The 17,593-nt window shown below is 46.4% G+C and overlaps 1 protein-coding gene across 1 annotated transcript in view; it reads left to right on the plus strand.

Annotated features, from left to right (window-relative positions):
- The first annotated feature begins 1,703 nt into the window (after window positions 1-1,703).
- Window positions 1,704-17,593, plus strand: part of XPR1 (xenotropic and polytropic retrovirus receptor 1) — a 122,885-nt gene continuing 106,995 nt past the window's right edge. Inside the window, exons 1-2 of the mRNA XM_071564658.1 lie at window positions 1,704-2,056; window positions 9,999-10,050. Of these exons, the coding sequence (XP_071420759.1) occupies window positions 1,988-2,056; window positions 9,999-10,050 (121 nt within the window). The 5' untranslated portion in view covers window positions 1,704-1,987. The remainder of the gene's footprint in view (window positions 2,057-9,998; window positions 10,051-17,593) is intronic.

Below are 17,593 nucleotides of genomic sequence, written 5' to 3' on the forward strand. Positions count from 1 at the left end.
CACGGGTCCCCGGGCCTGCGACAGGACCCCATAAATCTCGGCAGCAAACGAGCTCTGTGGGTGTCAGTGGGAGCGATGCTCCAGCAGCTGCTCCCGTGGCAGGGAGGGGTGGCGTTGTGCCCAGGGGCCACAGCTGGGATGGGACTGGCTCTGTGAGGAGGGAAAAAAGCTGAAAACTCTCACCTGAGGTTGTGCTGAAGTTTGGGAGGCTTGAAGGAAACCAAAATTAATTCAAAACGCAGTAAATTTGCAAAATCTGGGAATTGGGGGCGGGGGGGGGGGGCAGGTTAGGGCCACTAAGAATCCTGGGGATAACAGCAGCAGTCTCCAAATAACTCTAGTTTGGTCTCTCACTCCATAACACAGTGGGTACCAAACCCACCAGCCCCCAGGGGTGTTGGTATTCCAGGGCAGCTGTGCTCTGGTGAGGGTGGGTTTGCTCCAAGATCTGCCCTGGGCTCCCTGATCCCCTTCACCCAGGCCAGCTGTGCACAGCACTGTGATAGGCAGTGCAAGGGCAAAGGCTGTGGAGATCATGCAACATTTGGAGAATTTCTCCTTTTTCCCCCTCTTTTTTCCTCTCCCTCCCTTTCCTTTGCGTTGTCTTAGCTTTCTTTCCCTTTTCTTCCAGCCTGTTGTGTCCTGTCAGCCCAACATCCCACCTCCCCCAATTCTTGCTCACCTTTCTTGTGTTTTTTCCTACTCTTTTCCCATCTCTATCCCTGCTCTCTGTCTTACCCCTGGCTGGTCCCTCCCCATCCCTTCACCTCTTTTCCACCATGCATACCACTTTACCTGCCACATTTCTCCCCATATTCCCATTTCACCCCATCCCCATTTCTATTTCGCCCACATCCCCATCCCATTCTCATTCCTATCCCAATCCCTTTCCCCTCCCATGCCCATCTAAATCCTATTCCCATCCCATCATATCCCCACCTCCATCCTATCCCATTCCCATCCCATCCCCAACCCCATCCCATTCCCATTATCTTCACATCTCATACCCCTCTCATTCCCATTTCCTTTCCCATTCCCTTTCCCATCCTATTCTCAACCCCATCCCATCCCATCCAATCTCATCCATATCCCTTCCCACACCCAACCCCATCCCATCTCCGTCCCATTCCCATAGTCTTCACATCTCATCCCCATCTCATTCCCATTCCCTTTCCCATTCCCATCCCCATCCTATTCCCACCCCATCCCATCTCCATCCCATTCCCATAGTCTTCACATCTCATACCCATCTCATTCCCTTTCCCATTCCCATTCCTAACCCCATCCCATTCCCAACCCCATCCCATCCCTCCCCAGACATCCCAGTACTCCCCCTGGCACTGCCGCAGCGCTGCCACAGCCATGGTGGTGCCGTTCCCCGCATCCCGAGGGTCTCAGATGTCACCTCCGCTTCCAAACCCCCTCCCGGGACACCGGTCAGAAACGCGCGAACCGCTGGGGGGCGCCCTCAGGGCGGTGAGCGCGGGAAACCGCCCCCTCCCGGTGGGGGGCGTGTCCGAGGGAGCGTGTCCTGGCTCGGAGGCCCCGCCCCGGGGCGGTGTTTGGCGCGGGGCCGGCGGGCGGGGGCGTGTCCCGGTGCCGAAGCCCCGCCCCGGGGCGGTGTTTGGCGCGGGGCCGGCGGGCGGAGGCGTGTCCTGGCTCGGCGGCCCCGCCCCGGGGCGGTGGGCGGGCGCGGCGCGGCGGCCGCGCGGTGCCGGTGCCGGTTGGCTGCGGGCGGTGACGGCGGGAGGCGGTGGCGAACATGGCGGCGGCGGAGGCGGCGGCGGCAGCGGCGGGGCGGCGCTGAGGAGGCCCGAGGCGGGCTGAGGAGTGGCGGGGCGGGCGGGCGGGGGCCCATGTGCGGTGGCGGCGGACCCCCCCCGCCCCCCACTACCGACGCCCGTTCGCAGCCAGGCGCCGCCGAGGCGGCTCTGCGGGCGCGGAGCGAGCGCGGCCCCGGCCCGCCGGCGGCGGCAGCAGCGGCAGGATGAAGTTCGCCGAGCACCTCGCGGCGCACATCACCCCCGAGTGGCGGAAGCAGTACATCCAGTATGAGGTACGGCCCCGCGCCCGCCGAGCTGTGCGGGACGAGCCCCGGTGCCTGCGGAGCGGTCCTGCCCCCGCCGGGGGTCCCCGGATCTGGGGGGTGTGTAGGGACCGGCGCTGGTCCCCCGTGTCTCCCCGGGCGGTCCTGCCCCCCCCAGGGACGGGGTGAAGGCAACGTGCATGCCAACTCTGCGGCTCCTCTCTCGGCACCCCTCAGGTGTCCTCTTAGTTAATTAGTTAATTAATTGCCGCCGGTAACCTTTCGGCGGGGGACACGCGCGACGCCGTGCCCGGCCCGGCCGTGTTTCAGCACCACCGGCGGATCTCGGCGCCGGCGGCGCGGGAGGGAGGGGTGACTTTGAGCCGCTCTGCGCTTCCCAAGGGCGATCCCGCCGGGATGGGCACAACCCAGCGCTCTGCCAGCCCTGCCAGGGGCCACAGGTACCGCTCACGGCTCACCTGAGCCACCCAAAAAGGGACACCAAAACCTCCTGCCAACTTACCTGAGCGACCCAAGACGGGGCACCAAACCCTCTCCCCCGAGCCTCCCACAACCAGGCACCAAACCCCCATCAAAACTCCCCCGAGCCTCCCAAAATTAGGCACCAAACCCCCATCAAAGCTCCCCGGAGTGACCCAAAATTAGGCACCAAACCCACTCCCCCGAGCCTCCAAAAACCGGGCACCAAATCCCCATCAAAACTCCCCTGAGCGACCCAGAATGAGGCACCAAACCCACTCCCCTGAGCCTCCCAAAACCGGGTACCAGTCCGATGTTATCATCATTTTTAAACAAGGCTTTGCATCTCGCTGCCTCACACTCCAATCGGGGCGTTTATGGGCACTGTTTACACCAAGTTCTGCTGCATTAATCGTGTATTATCTGCAGAAATACAGCTTTTTTCAGGCTTTATCACACCAGCCTGCTAAAGGTCACGCTAATTGCTTCGTTTCAGTTTTATCACACCGGAGCTTGGCTTGGGTTTAACTAGATGAAGCTGGAGGTGGTTATTTGTAGTAAAACCATTTCCTATTTCACCGTTAGCAGTAGAGGGGGCAGGTGCCAGCAGTGCCGGTCTTTTCCACAAGTAATAATTAAATCCAGACAACGGAAAGGTGATTATAGGACAGCCATGATCAGCAAAACTTCTTGACTGATTGACTCGGTTAAAACCACACAACATTTGTTATTGTTTGAAGGCCTGTATTTCCTCCCTAGGACTATAACAGCAATTTATTTATACTACTCCTATTAATCTGTCTATATTTGCAAGGAAAACCACATTTCTCTCAGCTTGCTTTGTTTAATATCGAGCTTGGAAAGTTTATATCTGCCGTTTTCACTCTTCCTTTGTTTTCCTTTACCTGACTGCAGAGGAACGGATGTTTAAAGATAAACTGCAGTTGGATTTGGCTTTACAGCAATAGTGTGATCTCTTTGAATTATGTAGAGAACTAGATGGCCAAATAATGCATCAGTCTTTGAGGAAAGCCATTGTCTTGATAAAATAAAGGACCAGCTTAGCTCTGCATCGTGCCTCTGATCCCTGTGAGAGTTGTCTTCTGTTCCTAGAAACAGAAAACTTGGATATCTTACTAAGAGAAGGTTTGGAGGGGAAGGCGAGGGGGAAATAGAAGGGCAGAAGGTCTGGCTGCATGCTGAGCAGACAGATGTGGAGGGAGGATAAGGAGACTCAGTGAACTACAACACCTTGATTAATGTGTGAACAACTCTGCTGCTTATCGGCCACTCTTTTCATTATAGGAGGTTAATTTTCATCTGTTTTAACTAGGGCAGTATTATTATGTCAGTGTTTGTTCCCTCATTCCAGTTTAAAATGTAGATTTCAGTAAAAACTTCCTGTAAATTGTTACTCTTTCTAATCTCAGGTAATCTCCTCCTTGGACAGACAGCTTAATGTAGGAGTGAAGGAAAACAAAAACCTCACCCTCCATTTAGTAATAACTTTCAAACTCTTTGTTTGCCTTGTGGCTGGATGTGAGTCAGCCTCCTCCTCCTGCATATTACAGTGATGGAATTATTTATTATTCAGTGACTGGTGGTCGTGTGGGTGCAGTGTGTAAAAGCCCAGTGCTACCTCAGTTAACTTGCTAATTATACCTGAGGCAAAAAGCATCCAGCTCTCCTTTGTCCATAAAAAATTCCAAGTTGTCGATGAACAAAGGTGAGGTTAAACGCTGCTTGTGTTACTTGGTTGCGATGCTGCTTACAGAATGCATCATAGTAACGTTGTTAAAAATCGTTTGTATGTTTAGTAGTATTGTAATGTTTCTTCATCTGACTATTTGTATCTTTCCCTCCCTAATTACCTCCCTAATTAATCACTGTTTCAGAGTGAGATACTTTCTTGGGTAGGCTTTTAACTCTGAATAGATCGTTTGTGTTTCCAGGGACTAACCATACAAAGTTCAAGATTACAAAATCATAGAATGGTTTGGGTTGGAAGGGACTTTACAGATCATCTCATTCCAACTCCTGCCACGGGCAGTGACACCTTCCACTAGACCAGGTTGCTCCAAGTCTTGTCCAACCTAATCTTGAAAACCTCCAGGGATGGGGTAGCCACAGCTTTTCTGGGCAATCTGTGCCAGGGCCTCACCATCCTCACAGTAAAGAATTTTTTCCCAATATGCCATGTAAACCTGAATTGAATTGAACCTAATGAATTTGAATCCATTCCCTGTGAAATGGCTAAAAGATGAGATAGAAACTGCTTTCTTGAAGTCATTCTGTATAATAAAGCATGCATCTTATTTTTAATATCCTGATAGTTTTAGTTATTTCCATTGGGGACCAGATGACTTGTGCAGTCAGAGCATGGCAGGACCCTGGTAACTTGTGAGGTCCTTTGATGGGATGCACAGGGAGTGTGCCTGGAGGGAGCCTTGCCAGTCAGACAAGGAGAGGGGTGTGATCTGTTGCTGTTAAAGTCAAGAAGATGAATGAGACTGGAGGTACTTTCAATACCTAGAAATACAGCTTCACTTTCAGGTGATCTTTAACAACTGATGGTCCTCAGAGTTCTTACCATTAATATAATCTTTCCCTCCAAAATTCATCTGCTTAAGTACTGTAGATGTTCTTGTAGGAAGTATGGAAGTTGCCCAGGCTTAGGGCAGGTACTTGGTCAGAGGAAGAGCTTTAGAGAGAGAAAAATCCATTAATTTTCTTTAAACAGACAAAAAAAATCTATTTTGACAGGTGTGGCTTAGATTCTTATCCAGTGACCATTACTGTATGTTTGCTTTTTGAGAGAGAGCACTTGGCTTACAGAAAAGAGGAGAAATGACAATGAATGCTATTCTATTTCATTCAGCTTTTCCCAGGACTGAGCCAGTGTTAACCTGCAGCTTTACCCAAACCTTGATTGACTTGATTTGACTTCCTGTTCCAAATTTCCATTCTAAAAAATGTATGAAAACAGGCAGATTGGATGTGTCACATTTACTATGAAAAATCCATCCATAACTGATGGCTCTGGAAGCCTAAATCAGTGCAAATGATCAGGAGGGCTTTCTGTGAGGACCAGTGGCAGTAACATAATACGCAATCCCAATGTAAAGGAGCATTTTTCCTATTGGAATACTGAGTGTCATTATCAGGCTACTCCCTGAGGGCAATTAAGTTTAAAACAATGTATTGACAAATGTTTAATTTGTTGAAATGCTTCTTAATTACATTAAATGCTAAATATGCCAGAGTTTCAGACGGTTTTGATCCTGATTTCAGTGGGTGTCATCCAAAAACTTCTTAATCGTTCAAAGTAATGCTTCAGGTTTCTGTACGTGCTGCTTTCTCTTGGCAAAGAGGGGAGCAGTGGTTTTCCACATGTACTGGGGCACCTGGCAGTGTGAGCAGGCAGATTCTCACTGTGCAACAGGGCAGTGACTCATGGATGTGTCCTCACCCTGGCCAAGCAGGGAAAAGGTTTCCTCATCTTGTTTTAGGGGATCTGACAGAGTATTTTCTCCTGCAAAGTGCAAAGCCTTTTCCGAGTGAGTTGAATTATCGTTGTGGCATGCACTGCTTCAGTGCACTTCTTGCCTTAAAACCTAAAGTTTTGGACCATTCATTTACCCTTCAGTTCCTTTGGTGTAAAGAAAATTGTGAAAACAACTGAACTCCCATATTTTTGTGTCAGACAACAGGATTCTCATTTCCATGTAGTCAGTGCTGAACAAATTCCTTCCTGAAGGGAAGTTCTGGCCAGGTGGGGGTTGGTCTCTTCTCCCAGGCACTCAGCAATAGGACAAGGGGGCACGATGGGCTCAAGCTCTGCCAGGGGAAATTGAAGTTGGAGAGCAGAAAAAACTTCTTTTCAGAGAGAGTGCTCAGGCATTGGAATGGGCTGCCCAGAGAGGGGGTGGATTCCCCATCCCTGGAGGTTTTTCAAGTGAGATTGGCCGTGGCCCTGAGTGCCATGATCTGGTAAAGGGACTGGAGTTGGACCAAGGGTTGGACTTGATGATCTCAGAGGTCTTTTCCAATCCAATCCTGTGAAATTCAGGTGACTCTCAGATGAATTTCAGCTGAAGCGTTTTTGCTGAGAATGTGCTTCACTGCACTCAATGTTCATTTCTTGATGCAGTGAATTTGTTGGGTTGCTAGTCCTCTGTTTATCCACAAACCCTGCTGATTTCCTTCACTCTCATGTCCATTCTTGGAGTGCTGTAGAGGGAGAATGTTGCTCCGTCTGTTCAGACTTCTAAACGTAAGTCTGCAGGTCCAGCTGATGGAACTCTCTGGAGCTGTACAGTTGCCAGATGGCTGTTTTGTTGCAGTTAAATCTGGCCTGAATTTGTTTATCTGCAGAAGTCTGGTGATATTTTTATGGTGCATAGCACCTTTGAAATCACAGCAGCTGCGGAAGTGGAGAATCAGAACAATCATTACAGGTGGAATAGATGGGTAAAAGTGTGAGCAGGTGACCTCCCTTCCCTTTTAGGAGACCCCAGGTTTTAAGTCCTTTTGCTGTTGGAGAAGACAAGCAGGTTGCTGAGTTTCAGACATTTCTCTGAGACACAACCTGCAGCAGGAAGTAGGTGGGGAAAAGGAAGCTGATGGCTGAGGTTGCCTGCTTGCCTTCAGAGTCTCTCTTCCAGAAACAGGCTTTCAGTTTTTGGGAAGTGGCCAATTCTGCTCATCAAACCCGGCTTCATGATAGGCAGTTCACACCCAGGCTTGCCACCTCCTGACACAAATCTGTTGTGCTATTTCACTATTTGTCCTTCGGGCTGTTAACGGATGAGCTTAGAAGAGGTTTGAAAGACTCCTTTAAAACAGCAGGCTTTTTCTAGTATTTTAAGGTTTTTGTCCTTGAATTTGGTCACTGTTAAGGTTTGATAATTGCATTCTGAAGTGTTTTCTTTCTGCCTTTTTTTTTGTTCTCATATATATATTCACCCAAGCTCACTGCAGGTGCAAGGTGTATCACTAGATTATTTAAAGCAAGGAAATAACCCATTTTGTCTAGTTTGAGGGCAGGAAGAAGTAATTCTTAAATGTTTGACGTTGACAATGATGGATAGCTTTTGTAAACAGTTCTAAAATTCTGTCATCTAGAGGGCTGAAATAGGGTGTGAAGGGGCACTGAGCCTTTCACTTTCAGGTTATTGGTTTGCTTATGTAGGTCAGGAAGGCAGTAACAAAATCTGCTGCCCTGCAGCTGCCAGACTGTAATATGTCAGCCTGCATGGGGACAGGTCTGTGGGACGACTGACACCTTCAGCTTTCATGTCTGCTTAGTGCAGAACCATCAGTGTTGTCCTTTTTAATTTATTTTTTTTTAAATAACTGATAAAACCAGAGAGAGGAATTATGTTGAGTTTTACCTCTGGGTGGGTTGAGTTGAAATTACTACAGTGACTTTCAATTTGCTGTCTCTCCTGGTTTGTTTATCCTATGCCGTGTGGTTGTGGTTCATGGAAAAAGTTACAGGTGTTGGAAGATGATGAGTGGGATGGAAAATTAGGAAGACTTTTTGACCACTGGATGTGCAGAGGCAGATCATGTGCTGCTGACCAGTGAGTCATGGGGGAGAGGGACTGAAGTGGCCAGTGTTCCTGAGGAATTTTAGGAAAGCACCGAGGGTAGAGGAGAGCTGTGCTGCTGGAATGAGGAACATTCAGTGGTGGCACAGTTAGGAAAACAATTATGCAAGTGACCTTTGTTGAGACCTCTGTGGACTCGGGAGCCAGACCTTTGAGAGATGCCAGAGCTGCCGGTGTAACCAGCCACCTTGGGTATCTTGTGATAAACAGATATGTCCTTTAGACCTTGTATTTACTTAACAGGATCGTAACCAGCGTGTTACAACAGTGCTCAGTTTCCAGCTGCTGAGCTTGTGGTTTTTGCCTTGAGGATATTGGGGTATTTGTCATTTAGGCTGGGAGCTTTTGACCTGGGGGACTATGACATGTGAGGTGGTAAATGCAGAGGTGCAGGATTATAGATAGGATATGTTGGGAACAAGGCAGAAGAGACAGGAAGTAAGAAGACCTGAATGACTTTTGTGTGTTAGATTTCTGGTGGCTTCTAGTTCCAAAATCATGGCTCAAGTTATTCACGGAGTCCTAGTTTGGCTTGGGTTGGAAGGAACCTTAAAGGTCATCTTGTTCCAACCCCCTGCCAAGGGCAGGTACACCTTCCACTATCCCAGGTTTCTCCAAGCCCCATCCAACCTGGCCTTAAACACTTCCAGGGATGGGGCAGTCACAGCTTCTTGGGAAACCTGTGGCAGGGCCTGTCCACCCTCACATGGAAGAATTTTTTCCTAATATCTAATCTAACCTTGCCCTCTGTCAGTTTGAATCCATTCCCCTTGTCCTGTCACTCCAGGCCCTTGTCCAAAGTCCCTCTCCAGCTCACTTGGAGCCCCTTTAGGCACTGGAAGCAGCTTTCAAGTTCTCCCTGGAGACTTCTTGAGACTGAACACCCTCAGCTCTCCCAGCCTGTCTCCAGAGCAGAGATGCCCCAGCCCTCTGATCATCATTGTGACCCTCTCTCGGACTTGCTTCATTCCTTTAGCCATTGACCTGAATTCAATTTATTTGATGTGAACGAGCAAATCTTTAATCTATGACTGGAATAGGGCCAGCACCTTAACAACAGTCTGAAAAGAGGAATTCTGAAAAGGAGCTGCAAGTGATGAGGTTTCTGATGTGTTTCCTTCCTCTCCCCTGGCTCTGGTAACAGAAGGAGTTGCTGCCAGGGATGCTCCGTGTGTAGCTGTAGGACCCTGTTGCCTCCTGGACCTGCTGCCAACGCTGCTCATCTCTTGTACCATCAGTCTGAGTGTGGCTGAGTGTTTGTTCTCTGGTCCCTGGGGGACAGCCCGTGGTGCCTCCAGAACCTGCACACCTAGTTCATAATTCTGGCTGGTGTTACTGTTGTCCTTCAGTTCCCACCTCGAGAGAAGGCCATCACCCTTGGTTCCCTAATCTCCTTCGTCATGTTGTCTTCAGCTTTCAGGATGTCTGTGCATTTCTGTGCTCCTATAGAACTGTAATAAGAAGTCCCTGAGGCTGCTTTTCCTCCATTTGCCTTGACAAACTCCTTTGTGTCACGCAACACTTCAGGTTTTGTTGTTATTTCTTTGGGTTTTTTTAATGTAAAGCCTTTAATATCCTACCAACTGGGAAATGTTTTTCCAAAGGAAGTTGCTGAAAGGTACAGTTGGCATAAATTTTGTAGATTAGTAAGGTAACAAGCTTTAGACAAAGCAGTCAGTAAACCTGAACCTGTTTTTTTTTTTTGTGAACAGAAATATGTGTGATAGCATTGACATCATGTACCAAAGCTTTCTGTGCCAGAGTGGAGGATAAAAGGGCTTTATTTGCTTTTGTTTTTAAACAGGTGTATCAAAACAATTTAATTTTTCTTTCCTTTTTAATAGTAATTATATTCCTTGGTCTCTCCCTCTCCCTTGCAGGCTTTGAAAGAGATGCTCTATGCAGCTGTGGACCAGGCTCCTTCTATAGAAGGTAAGCAAATTGTAACCCAGCATTGTTGTTTTTCTTGGCATTGGGCCCTGGACACGTAGCCCTGCTACTCTTCTGTCCTCAGTCCTCCTAAACTGGTAAACTTAATATACTGATGGGCAAATGCCTGGCTTTTCACAGCCTGCATGCTATTTTTGATTGTTAGAACTCTTTGTCCTCTGTCTTTGGGACAATAAATGTCTTTGTACAATTTGGGGCTTCAACAGCTGGATTCCTCTTGCTTATAAGGGCATTCACTGGTGGAAGTACTTTCTTCATGGCTTGAGAATAGACCTTTGTTTCCCTGTGACAGCCAGCTATTCTGGGAGATAGCCATGCTGCAGATACACTGGTTCCTGGTTTGTTACTGATGATCTGAACTGGAAGAGTCTCATCTTCTCATTCTCTGTCCTCCCTGAATGCTGGGCTGCCTCTCGTATGTGGACATATCTTCTTCTTTGCATGTTTATTGCCACTGCCTTCCCTGGATTATTTTAGTACAGTGATTGGTTTGCATTTTGAATGGTTTGTTGAATTAAGAGGTGACCTGTGCAAAATTGGAGCCCTTTACTTTCTTTATCTTTCTTTGTTGTCTGAAGTACTCAAGATTCTTTGCCTGTGTTCTTTCACTCTCTGCTTTCTTGCCCTTCATGTGGTTTTCCAGCTGTTTTATAACCTCCTTACCTTTATTGCTTTCCCTTTGAATGCAGCACAGTGTTAATTTTACTCATCTCTGAACGTGGCTCTGGGTTTCTTGCATATTGATAGAGCAGAAGAAAAATTGCTGCTCCTGGTGTGGTCAGTTGTCTGACATCAATAATGCTGGTCACTCTTCAGTTTGCTTGTTAACTGCTTTCCTTGTGTTTCTTAAATTGGGAAATGAGATGTGACATAGTTAAAATAACGTGGAGTATTTTTTCATTAAATTTTACCTGTTCTTTGGTTGGAATTTCTCAAAAAAAGCTGCAATAGTTAATAGACTAAGAGGGTATGTGTGGGATGAAACAGTGTGTCCTTATACTCTTCAGAGTACTCTTCCAAGCTGAAAGCTTCATGCTCAGACAGGTATGATTTTTTAGTTTTAACCTGACACTTAGTTGCTCAGTGAACTCACCTTGATAATTTTGTTAGATCAATCATACTTTTCTCTAAAGTGCAGGTCTTAGAACTATTTTTTTAAAGGTTATGGTCCTAGAATCCAAAATACATCTGTTATCTTTGGAAAACTCACCAGCAGTACACTGGCAAAAGAGGAAAATCTCACTTTATTATTTTGAAGGGCAACACTTCTTAAAAATCACCCACAAACCTTTCTCCCCAATAGCATAAAGTCAGTCCTCTGCCTCAGGGGAACTGAGGTGTTCTATGCCAAACTGGCTATTAACTTTTAAAGACAATTTACTAATCTTATTGAAATCTCATTGAAAATCCAGCATTATTTCTATGCAAAGCTGGAGCAAGTACAAGACTTTTTTTTTCTTCCTCTCTTCTGTCCCTTGGTTTTATTATTGACAATGTGAGCAAGTGATGTCTGTGCTAATAAGGTGTTGTAGTCTGATACTGGAATGTGTTGCTTGGCATAGCTAGGATTTCAAGGTGGGTTTGAGTAGCTAGTTGGGAAGTATTGTCCTATTGCTGAGTGCCTGGGAGATTTAAGAATCTCCTGCTTGTGGTTGGGTAAACAAAACTGACTTCAGAATGGCTCTTAAGCTCTGCAAGTGATGGTCCTGGTGCTACCTTAGTGGGCAAAGTGCTGCTGGGATGAGGATCTTGGCTCTAAATTGTGGAATTTATTATGCAGTTATATGGTGACCCTTCTCACTGAGTCATACCTATGTCTATCTGATTTTCCTACACTCAGTTAATAAACAGACTATGATGTTGACAAAAACTTTGTTAAGATGTGGATAAGCAAAACCTGTCAAGGTTGTATAACTCCCTGAAGGGAAGTTCTGGCCAGGTGGGGGTTGGTCTCTTCTCCCAGGCACTCAGCAATAGGACAAGGGGGCACGATGGGCTCAAGCTCTGCCAGGGGAAATTGAAGTTGGAGATCAGAAAAAACTTCTTTGCAGAGAGAGTGCTCAGGCATTGGAATGGGCTGCCCAGAGAGGGGGTGGATTCCCCAGCCCTGGAGGTTTTTCAAGTGAGATTGGCCGTGGCCCTGAGTGCCATGATCTGGTAAAGGGCCTGGAGTTGGACCAAGGGTTGGACTTGATGATCTCAGAGGTCTTTTCCAACCCAATCGATTCTGTGAGAGGAGGAGGCTGTTTGTAGCTGTCCACTGACACTATTGCAAGGTCCTGTGGCTCTCTGTGTTTCACAGGGAGTTTCACAGACTGTAGCGTGTCTTTTTTGGCAGCTCCAAGTTGTACATGTAGATTTCTTTAATCTGTTCAAAGATACGTTTTTTCCCCATCTACTTTGTAATGACAGTTTTTATATGCCAGTGTTGCTCCTCTAAATTCTCATCATCTTTTTACAAGGCATTCCCCTGATGAAACCTGCACCATCCTTCCACCTGAGCAACATCTGTACCAAATTAGTGTTTAGCTTGTTAATTCAATCCCATACACATCACTGCAAAAAGTATCAAATGCTGCCTGATTCCCAGCTGTATGATGAGACTTGCTTGGGTTTCTGGAGAGTTCTTTGAAGCGTGTTTGCTTTGTTAGCTGTTTGTTACATACTGTTACTGGAGCAATCAGGACAAATTGGTGCTGCTTCCACGATGTTATTCACGGGCTCCCGAGTCCTCATGGCACGGCAGGAAGGGCCTGCATGCAAGTGTGCCAGGTCAGTGGGAGCAGGCACGCTTTCCTTGACCCTGAGATACCCCGAGGAAGAATCTGTGACAATTTAGAGGTGAAAACCCAGCATATGCAGTAAAAAAAACCCAGAATATGCAGTGTTGCAAAAGCGTGAAATACTGACCTCACTGGGAGCATGCTGATTTTTTTTTTTTTGCATTCCTTGTCCTCCCACTGCTTCCTGTCCCATTTGTCACCTAAGTAAAAGAGGTTACTGGACCACTCTTGCTCAGAGTCCTCCTGATTATTCCACTTGGTGAGCAGATGTGTCGGCATCTCCCCAAGCTCCTTACGATGCAGCTCCTTCTCAGTTGCAGCAGAGATGAAAGTGCTGCTGTAAATTATTCATTCTGATTATCTGCTTGAATGGACAGGGTCCACTCTAAATATTATTTCCTAGAATATTTGTCTTTCAGATATTGAAATTTAACCTCCTGTTAATACTTGTGTAAACAAACGTTGTTGTTGTAATATCAGGTGGTCTGAGAGCGTTCTGTTGTATCCTTATTATGAGATTACTTATTCCACTTAACCCCAATCCTGAATTCCAGTGGCACCTTTTAAATGAGGATCATACTGGTTGTGTGGGGCTGGAATGGTGTAACAGTGTAGGAGGGGAGAGTACAATTCAAACGCAAATGTAGGAGGGGAAAGTACAATTCAAACTCAAATGGAAGAGGAGATGTTAAAATAACGTTTGATTGGTAAGGGAAAAGCTTTAGTGGTAATGGCGATGCTCTGCTGGTACCTATGACCTCTGTGATCACCTAATTACTTGTGCTAGATTAGAAAAGCAAGAGGTGCAAGTCTGGGACATCGTGAGAGTGCCAGCACTGGCAGCACGTCCTGTGTGATTCTACCATTGTTTCTCCTTTCATTTGTAATTCATCTGCCATGTTAACTGGCAGCTACAAATCTTTAGTTTGGATTTATTTGTGTTACTGAATAAATAAAGTAGTATTCTTTAGGGTGATAAATAATCTTGGTGAATAAGCAGGGTGTGGGAAATCACATTCTTTTTTTTTCAGAGGAAGTTATGAGCCTGACAGCTTTTGTTATATGTAGACATGCTTTGTAGGGTTGATCAAAGGCTTATGGTTTGTCTGTGTATATGCACATGTCTTCTTTTTATTTCAAAATAAACATTTCTTTCCAGTTGCACAACCTTACTGTGTAGGGGATTGAGGTTTTGTTTACATGGGAATGCTTAAGGCTTAAAGGAGAGTTCAACAGAACTGCTGCCCATCAGGAGCAGCCACAAGCAGATTAATGCTTTGTCTTTATTTCACAATGTTGTTGCACACCCATAAAGGACATGGGAGTTTGTGTCCTACACTCCAGATGCTGTGCAGGCTGTTATTCAGTCTGGAGCCCTCTGTATTTATAACTAGTTGGTAAACTCAAAAATATAATCCCATGACAATCCTCTTCTCAGTCAGAGACCTGATGCCAGGTATTGGATTAGCTGTAGAAAAATAGGTTATTGGGCTTGTGGAAAACATTCCATTCCAAAGAGTGGACAGGAGGAGAACTTGGCTGAGTCCCAGCATTTAGAGAAGGAGATAATGTCTGCTTTCTCTTCCCCTGGGGCAATAAAATTTGCAAGGTAAACAGTGCATATGGTTGGAGTAGGGTGCAGAGTAGTGTGAGAGAACAGCTGGATGTTCACTAAAATATTTGGAGCACAGATTTGGAGCCTTTGTGAAAGTGTGGTGTGCTGTGTTTTCATGTAAAAGTCATTTTACTGTCAAAAGCAGTGCAGTGCTCACAGCACGTCAGCACAGAGACCGACTGTAGGGTGTGTTTTGTACCCCCCCAGGCCTCTTTCTGTGCCTTCAGAGCAGTGCAGACCCACCCACACTGTTGGTACAGTACCTTCCTCAAAGGGGTTGAACACTAAGTGACTGAATTATGCTTAACCAGTAATTAGTGTAACACGGATGTGGAATAAAGGTCACATTAGGTACAGAACTGGAGTCATAGAACAGAATCACAGAATGGTTTGGGTTGGAAGGGGCCTTTAAAGGTCATTTAGTACAACACCCCTGCCATGGGCAGGGACACCTTCCACTAGACCAGGTTGCTCAGAGCCCCATCCAGCCTGGCCTTGAACACTTCCAGGGATGGGGCAGCCACAGCTTCTCTGGGCAACCTGTGCCAGGGCCTTACCACCCTCACTGTAAAAAACCTTCTTCCTTACATCTAATATCAATCAGCCCTCTTGCAATTTAAAGCCATTACCCATTGTACTAATACACAGGCCCTGCTAAAAAGTCCATCCTTTGAGTGATGAGTAGTGATTGATTGAATGTAACTTGTTGATCATGGAGACAACTGGCCAATATAAGTTGTGATGAAATTACTGTTTTATAGACCATGGGTTCTCAGGTTGTGGTTTAAGAGTAAGTTCAGGGACTGTTGTGCTCAGTGTCCTGGCCTGCCTGTGGGCTGCACTTTCATTGGTGGGGTTTTTTTGTGGCTGTGAACCCTTTCAGTTCGTAGAAACCACTTGCTCTCAAAGGTCTATGGGAGAATACCCTTGGAGCCAACGGGAGCTTTCCTGGGGCTCTTGGGGCTGGTGTGAGGCCATGGAGGGTAACCAAGAAGGTTGTGGGGGCAGGTGGTTTAGCGGCTTGATTGGGTAGATGACTTCTTGTTTCTGAAAGAAGCTTGGGATTGCAGTCAGTGGGAATGCTGGACTTCCTTACCCTTTCCATTTGCCCCACAGCCAGCTGGTGGCTGACACACCATTTCATCTGTATGCACATGCTGGGAAGTTCCTGTTGCTGCTGAGCAAGCCTTTTGCCTTTTCCTCTGTCTTTTGGTGTGTTCTGAGTAACTTCCTCTGCAGCTCAAATTGCTTTGGGGCATTTACATTGTGAGAAGAACCCGAGTCCTGAGCATCCCAAAGAGTACTGACTCAAGGCTTGGGAACAGGCAGTTAATTGAATCATAGAATCTCCTGAGTCTGAAGGGACCCACAGTGATCATCTAAGTCCAACTCCTGGCCCTGCACAGGACAGCCCCAAGGGATCCCACCATGTGTCTGAGAGCATTGTCCAAGCACTTCTTGAGCTCTGTCAGGCTGTGACAATTTCCCTGGGGAGCCTGTTCAGTGCCCAACCACCTTCTGGGTAAAAACCTTTTCTTATATCCAATCTAAAGCTCCCCTGGCATAGCTCATGCCATTCCCTTGGGAGGTTCTATTGCTGGTCACCAGAGAACAGAGATCAGTGCCTGCCCCTCTGATTGCCCTTGTGAGGAAGTTGCAGACTGTGATGAGTCTCCTCCAGGCTGAATAAACCAAGTGACCTCAGCCACTTACATGGCTTCCCACTATTGCTTTGTAATTGTGTCCTTTTTTGTTTCCTTAACCATTCTTTGGTATTGAGTACTAATTGCTGTGAAACCTGGAATGATTCAAGAGCTGAGTGTAGCTCAGGAGGGAACAGCTGGACCTGGGTGTCAAGGCTGGCCCATAGGAAAGGTCTGCACCCAGAGGCAGGTTTTTTGGTAAGCCTGCAGATCTGCTCCAGATGATTCCTTAGTGATGTGTGTAGGGTAACAGCAACATCAGAAATGCTCAGCTGTGCCTTGCTGTTTGCTTTTTTCCTTCCTGTGCTTGCTTTCCCATACGTTAAAATGCCAGTCTGTTACCTTTCTAGCTATTAGAGGAATTAACAGTGCTTGTAATTTAAACTGAAGTGTGCCAGGTCTTATGTTAATGGTCCAAACTTGAGGGTTGGAAAGTAGGAGATTGGCAAAGCTTGGAAGGTTGGCGGCCAGCTGTGCCTTCATGGAAGCTCTCCTGAGACAGCAGTGAGGCATCAAACAGCACAGTGGCTGTAGACATGAAGAGCACTGCACATGTATATACAAGAGGCCAGTATTTATTGCTTTGTTTCAAAAGATCCCCTGCACTAGACATCCTAACAACAAGATTTAGTGTGTGTGTGTCAGAGGCAGCGTCTGGCTTTCTCGTCGTTCCTCTGGCCCTGTGTTGGATGTAGGTGATTTGAATTATTAGGCAATTAAGATTTTTGGATGAGACTGTAGCTACTTGGTGAATAATGCAATATGACTTAAGTTTGATTGGCTTCTCTCTTTAAAAATGCATGCTGTGGGCAAGGCAATGAGCAGAGTGTCTCTGGAAGGGACTCTCATTCTTCTACATTGCCTGTAAGATGCCTTAGAAAAATGGCCAACCTGCCAATGCCCAAGTAGTGATGACATTTCTATGGGATGTGGTAGAGGACCAAAGGCTGTCCCTCCTCCTGGAGTGGTGTTCCCTTGAGTTGTGTTCCCTAAATGTGCTGTGCTGTTGCAATAATGGTCTCTCAACATAGGAAGGTCCTCTCTGCTTAAGTAATTTACAATAGCAACAATGTGGTGAAATGTGTCTCTTTCTTGATACCTAAAGTAAAAATGAAACCTAGTTGCGTACTTCACTCCTGTTGATTTTTCTTTTTTTTTTTACAGTGTATCTACAGCCAAGCAGCCTGACCCCCTTTTAGTGAAAGTAGATAATGAATTAATTTTAAAATGTAATTGTACTTGTTGTAGATACATAATATTTAACTTTAGTTACAACATGAACCAGCAAAATTACAATGTCTTAGTTTTACAAAGCCACAGATAAAAAAAATTGAGTTTAAAAATATATATACAATGCCATTTATTATATGGCCATGTAGTTAATGTATTTTAGATTTTTTTTGCTGCCTTTGTTGAGTGTGGTA

This window comes from Pithys albifrons, chromosome 10 (genome assembly GCF_047495875.1).
Source record: "Pithys albifrons albifrons isolate INPA30051 chromosome 10, PitAlb_v1, whole genome shotgun sequence".
In the NCBI taxonomy this organism is placed as follows: domain Eukaryota; kingdom Metazoa; phylum Chordata; class Aves; order Passeriformes; family Thamnophilidae; genus Pithys; species Pithys albifrons.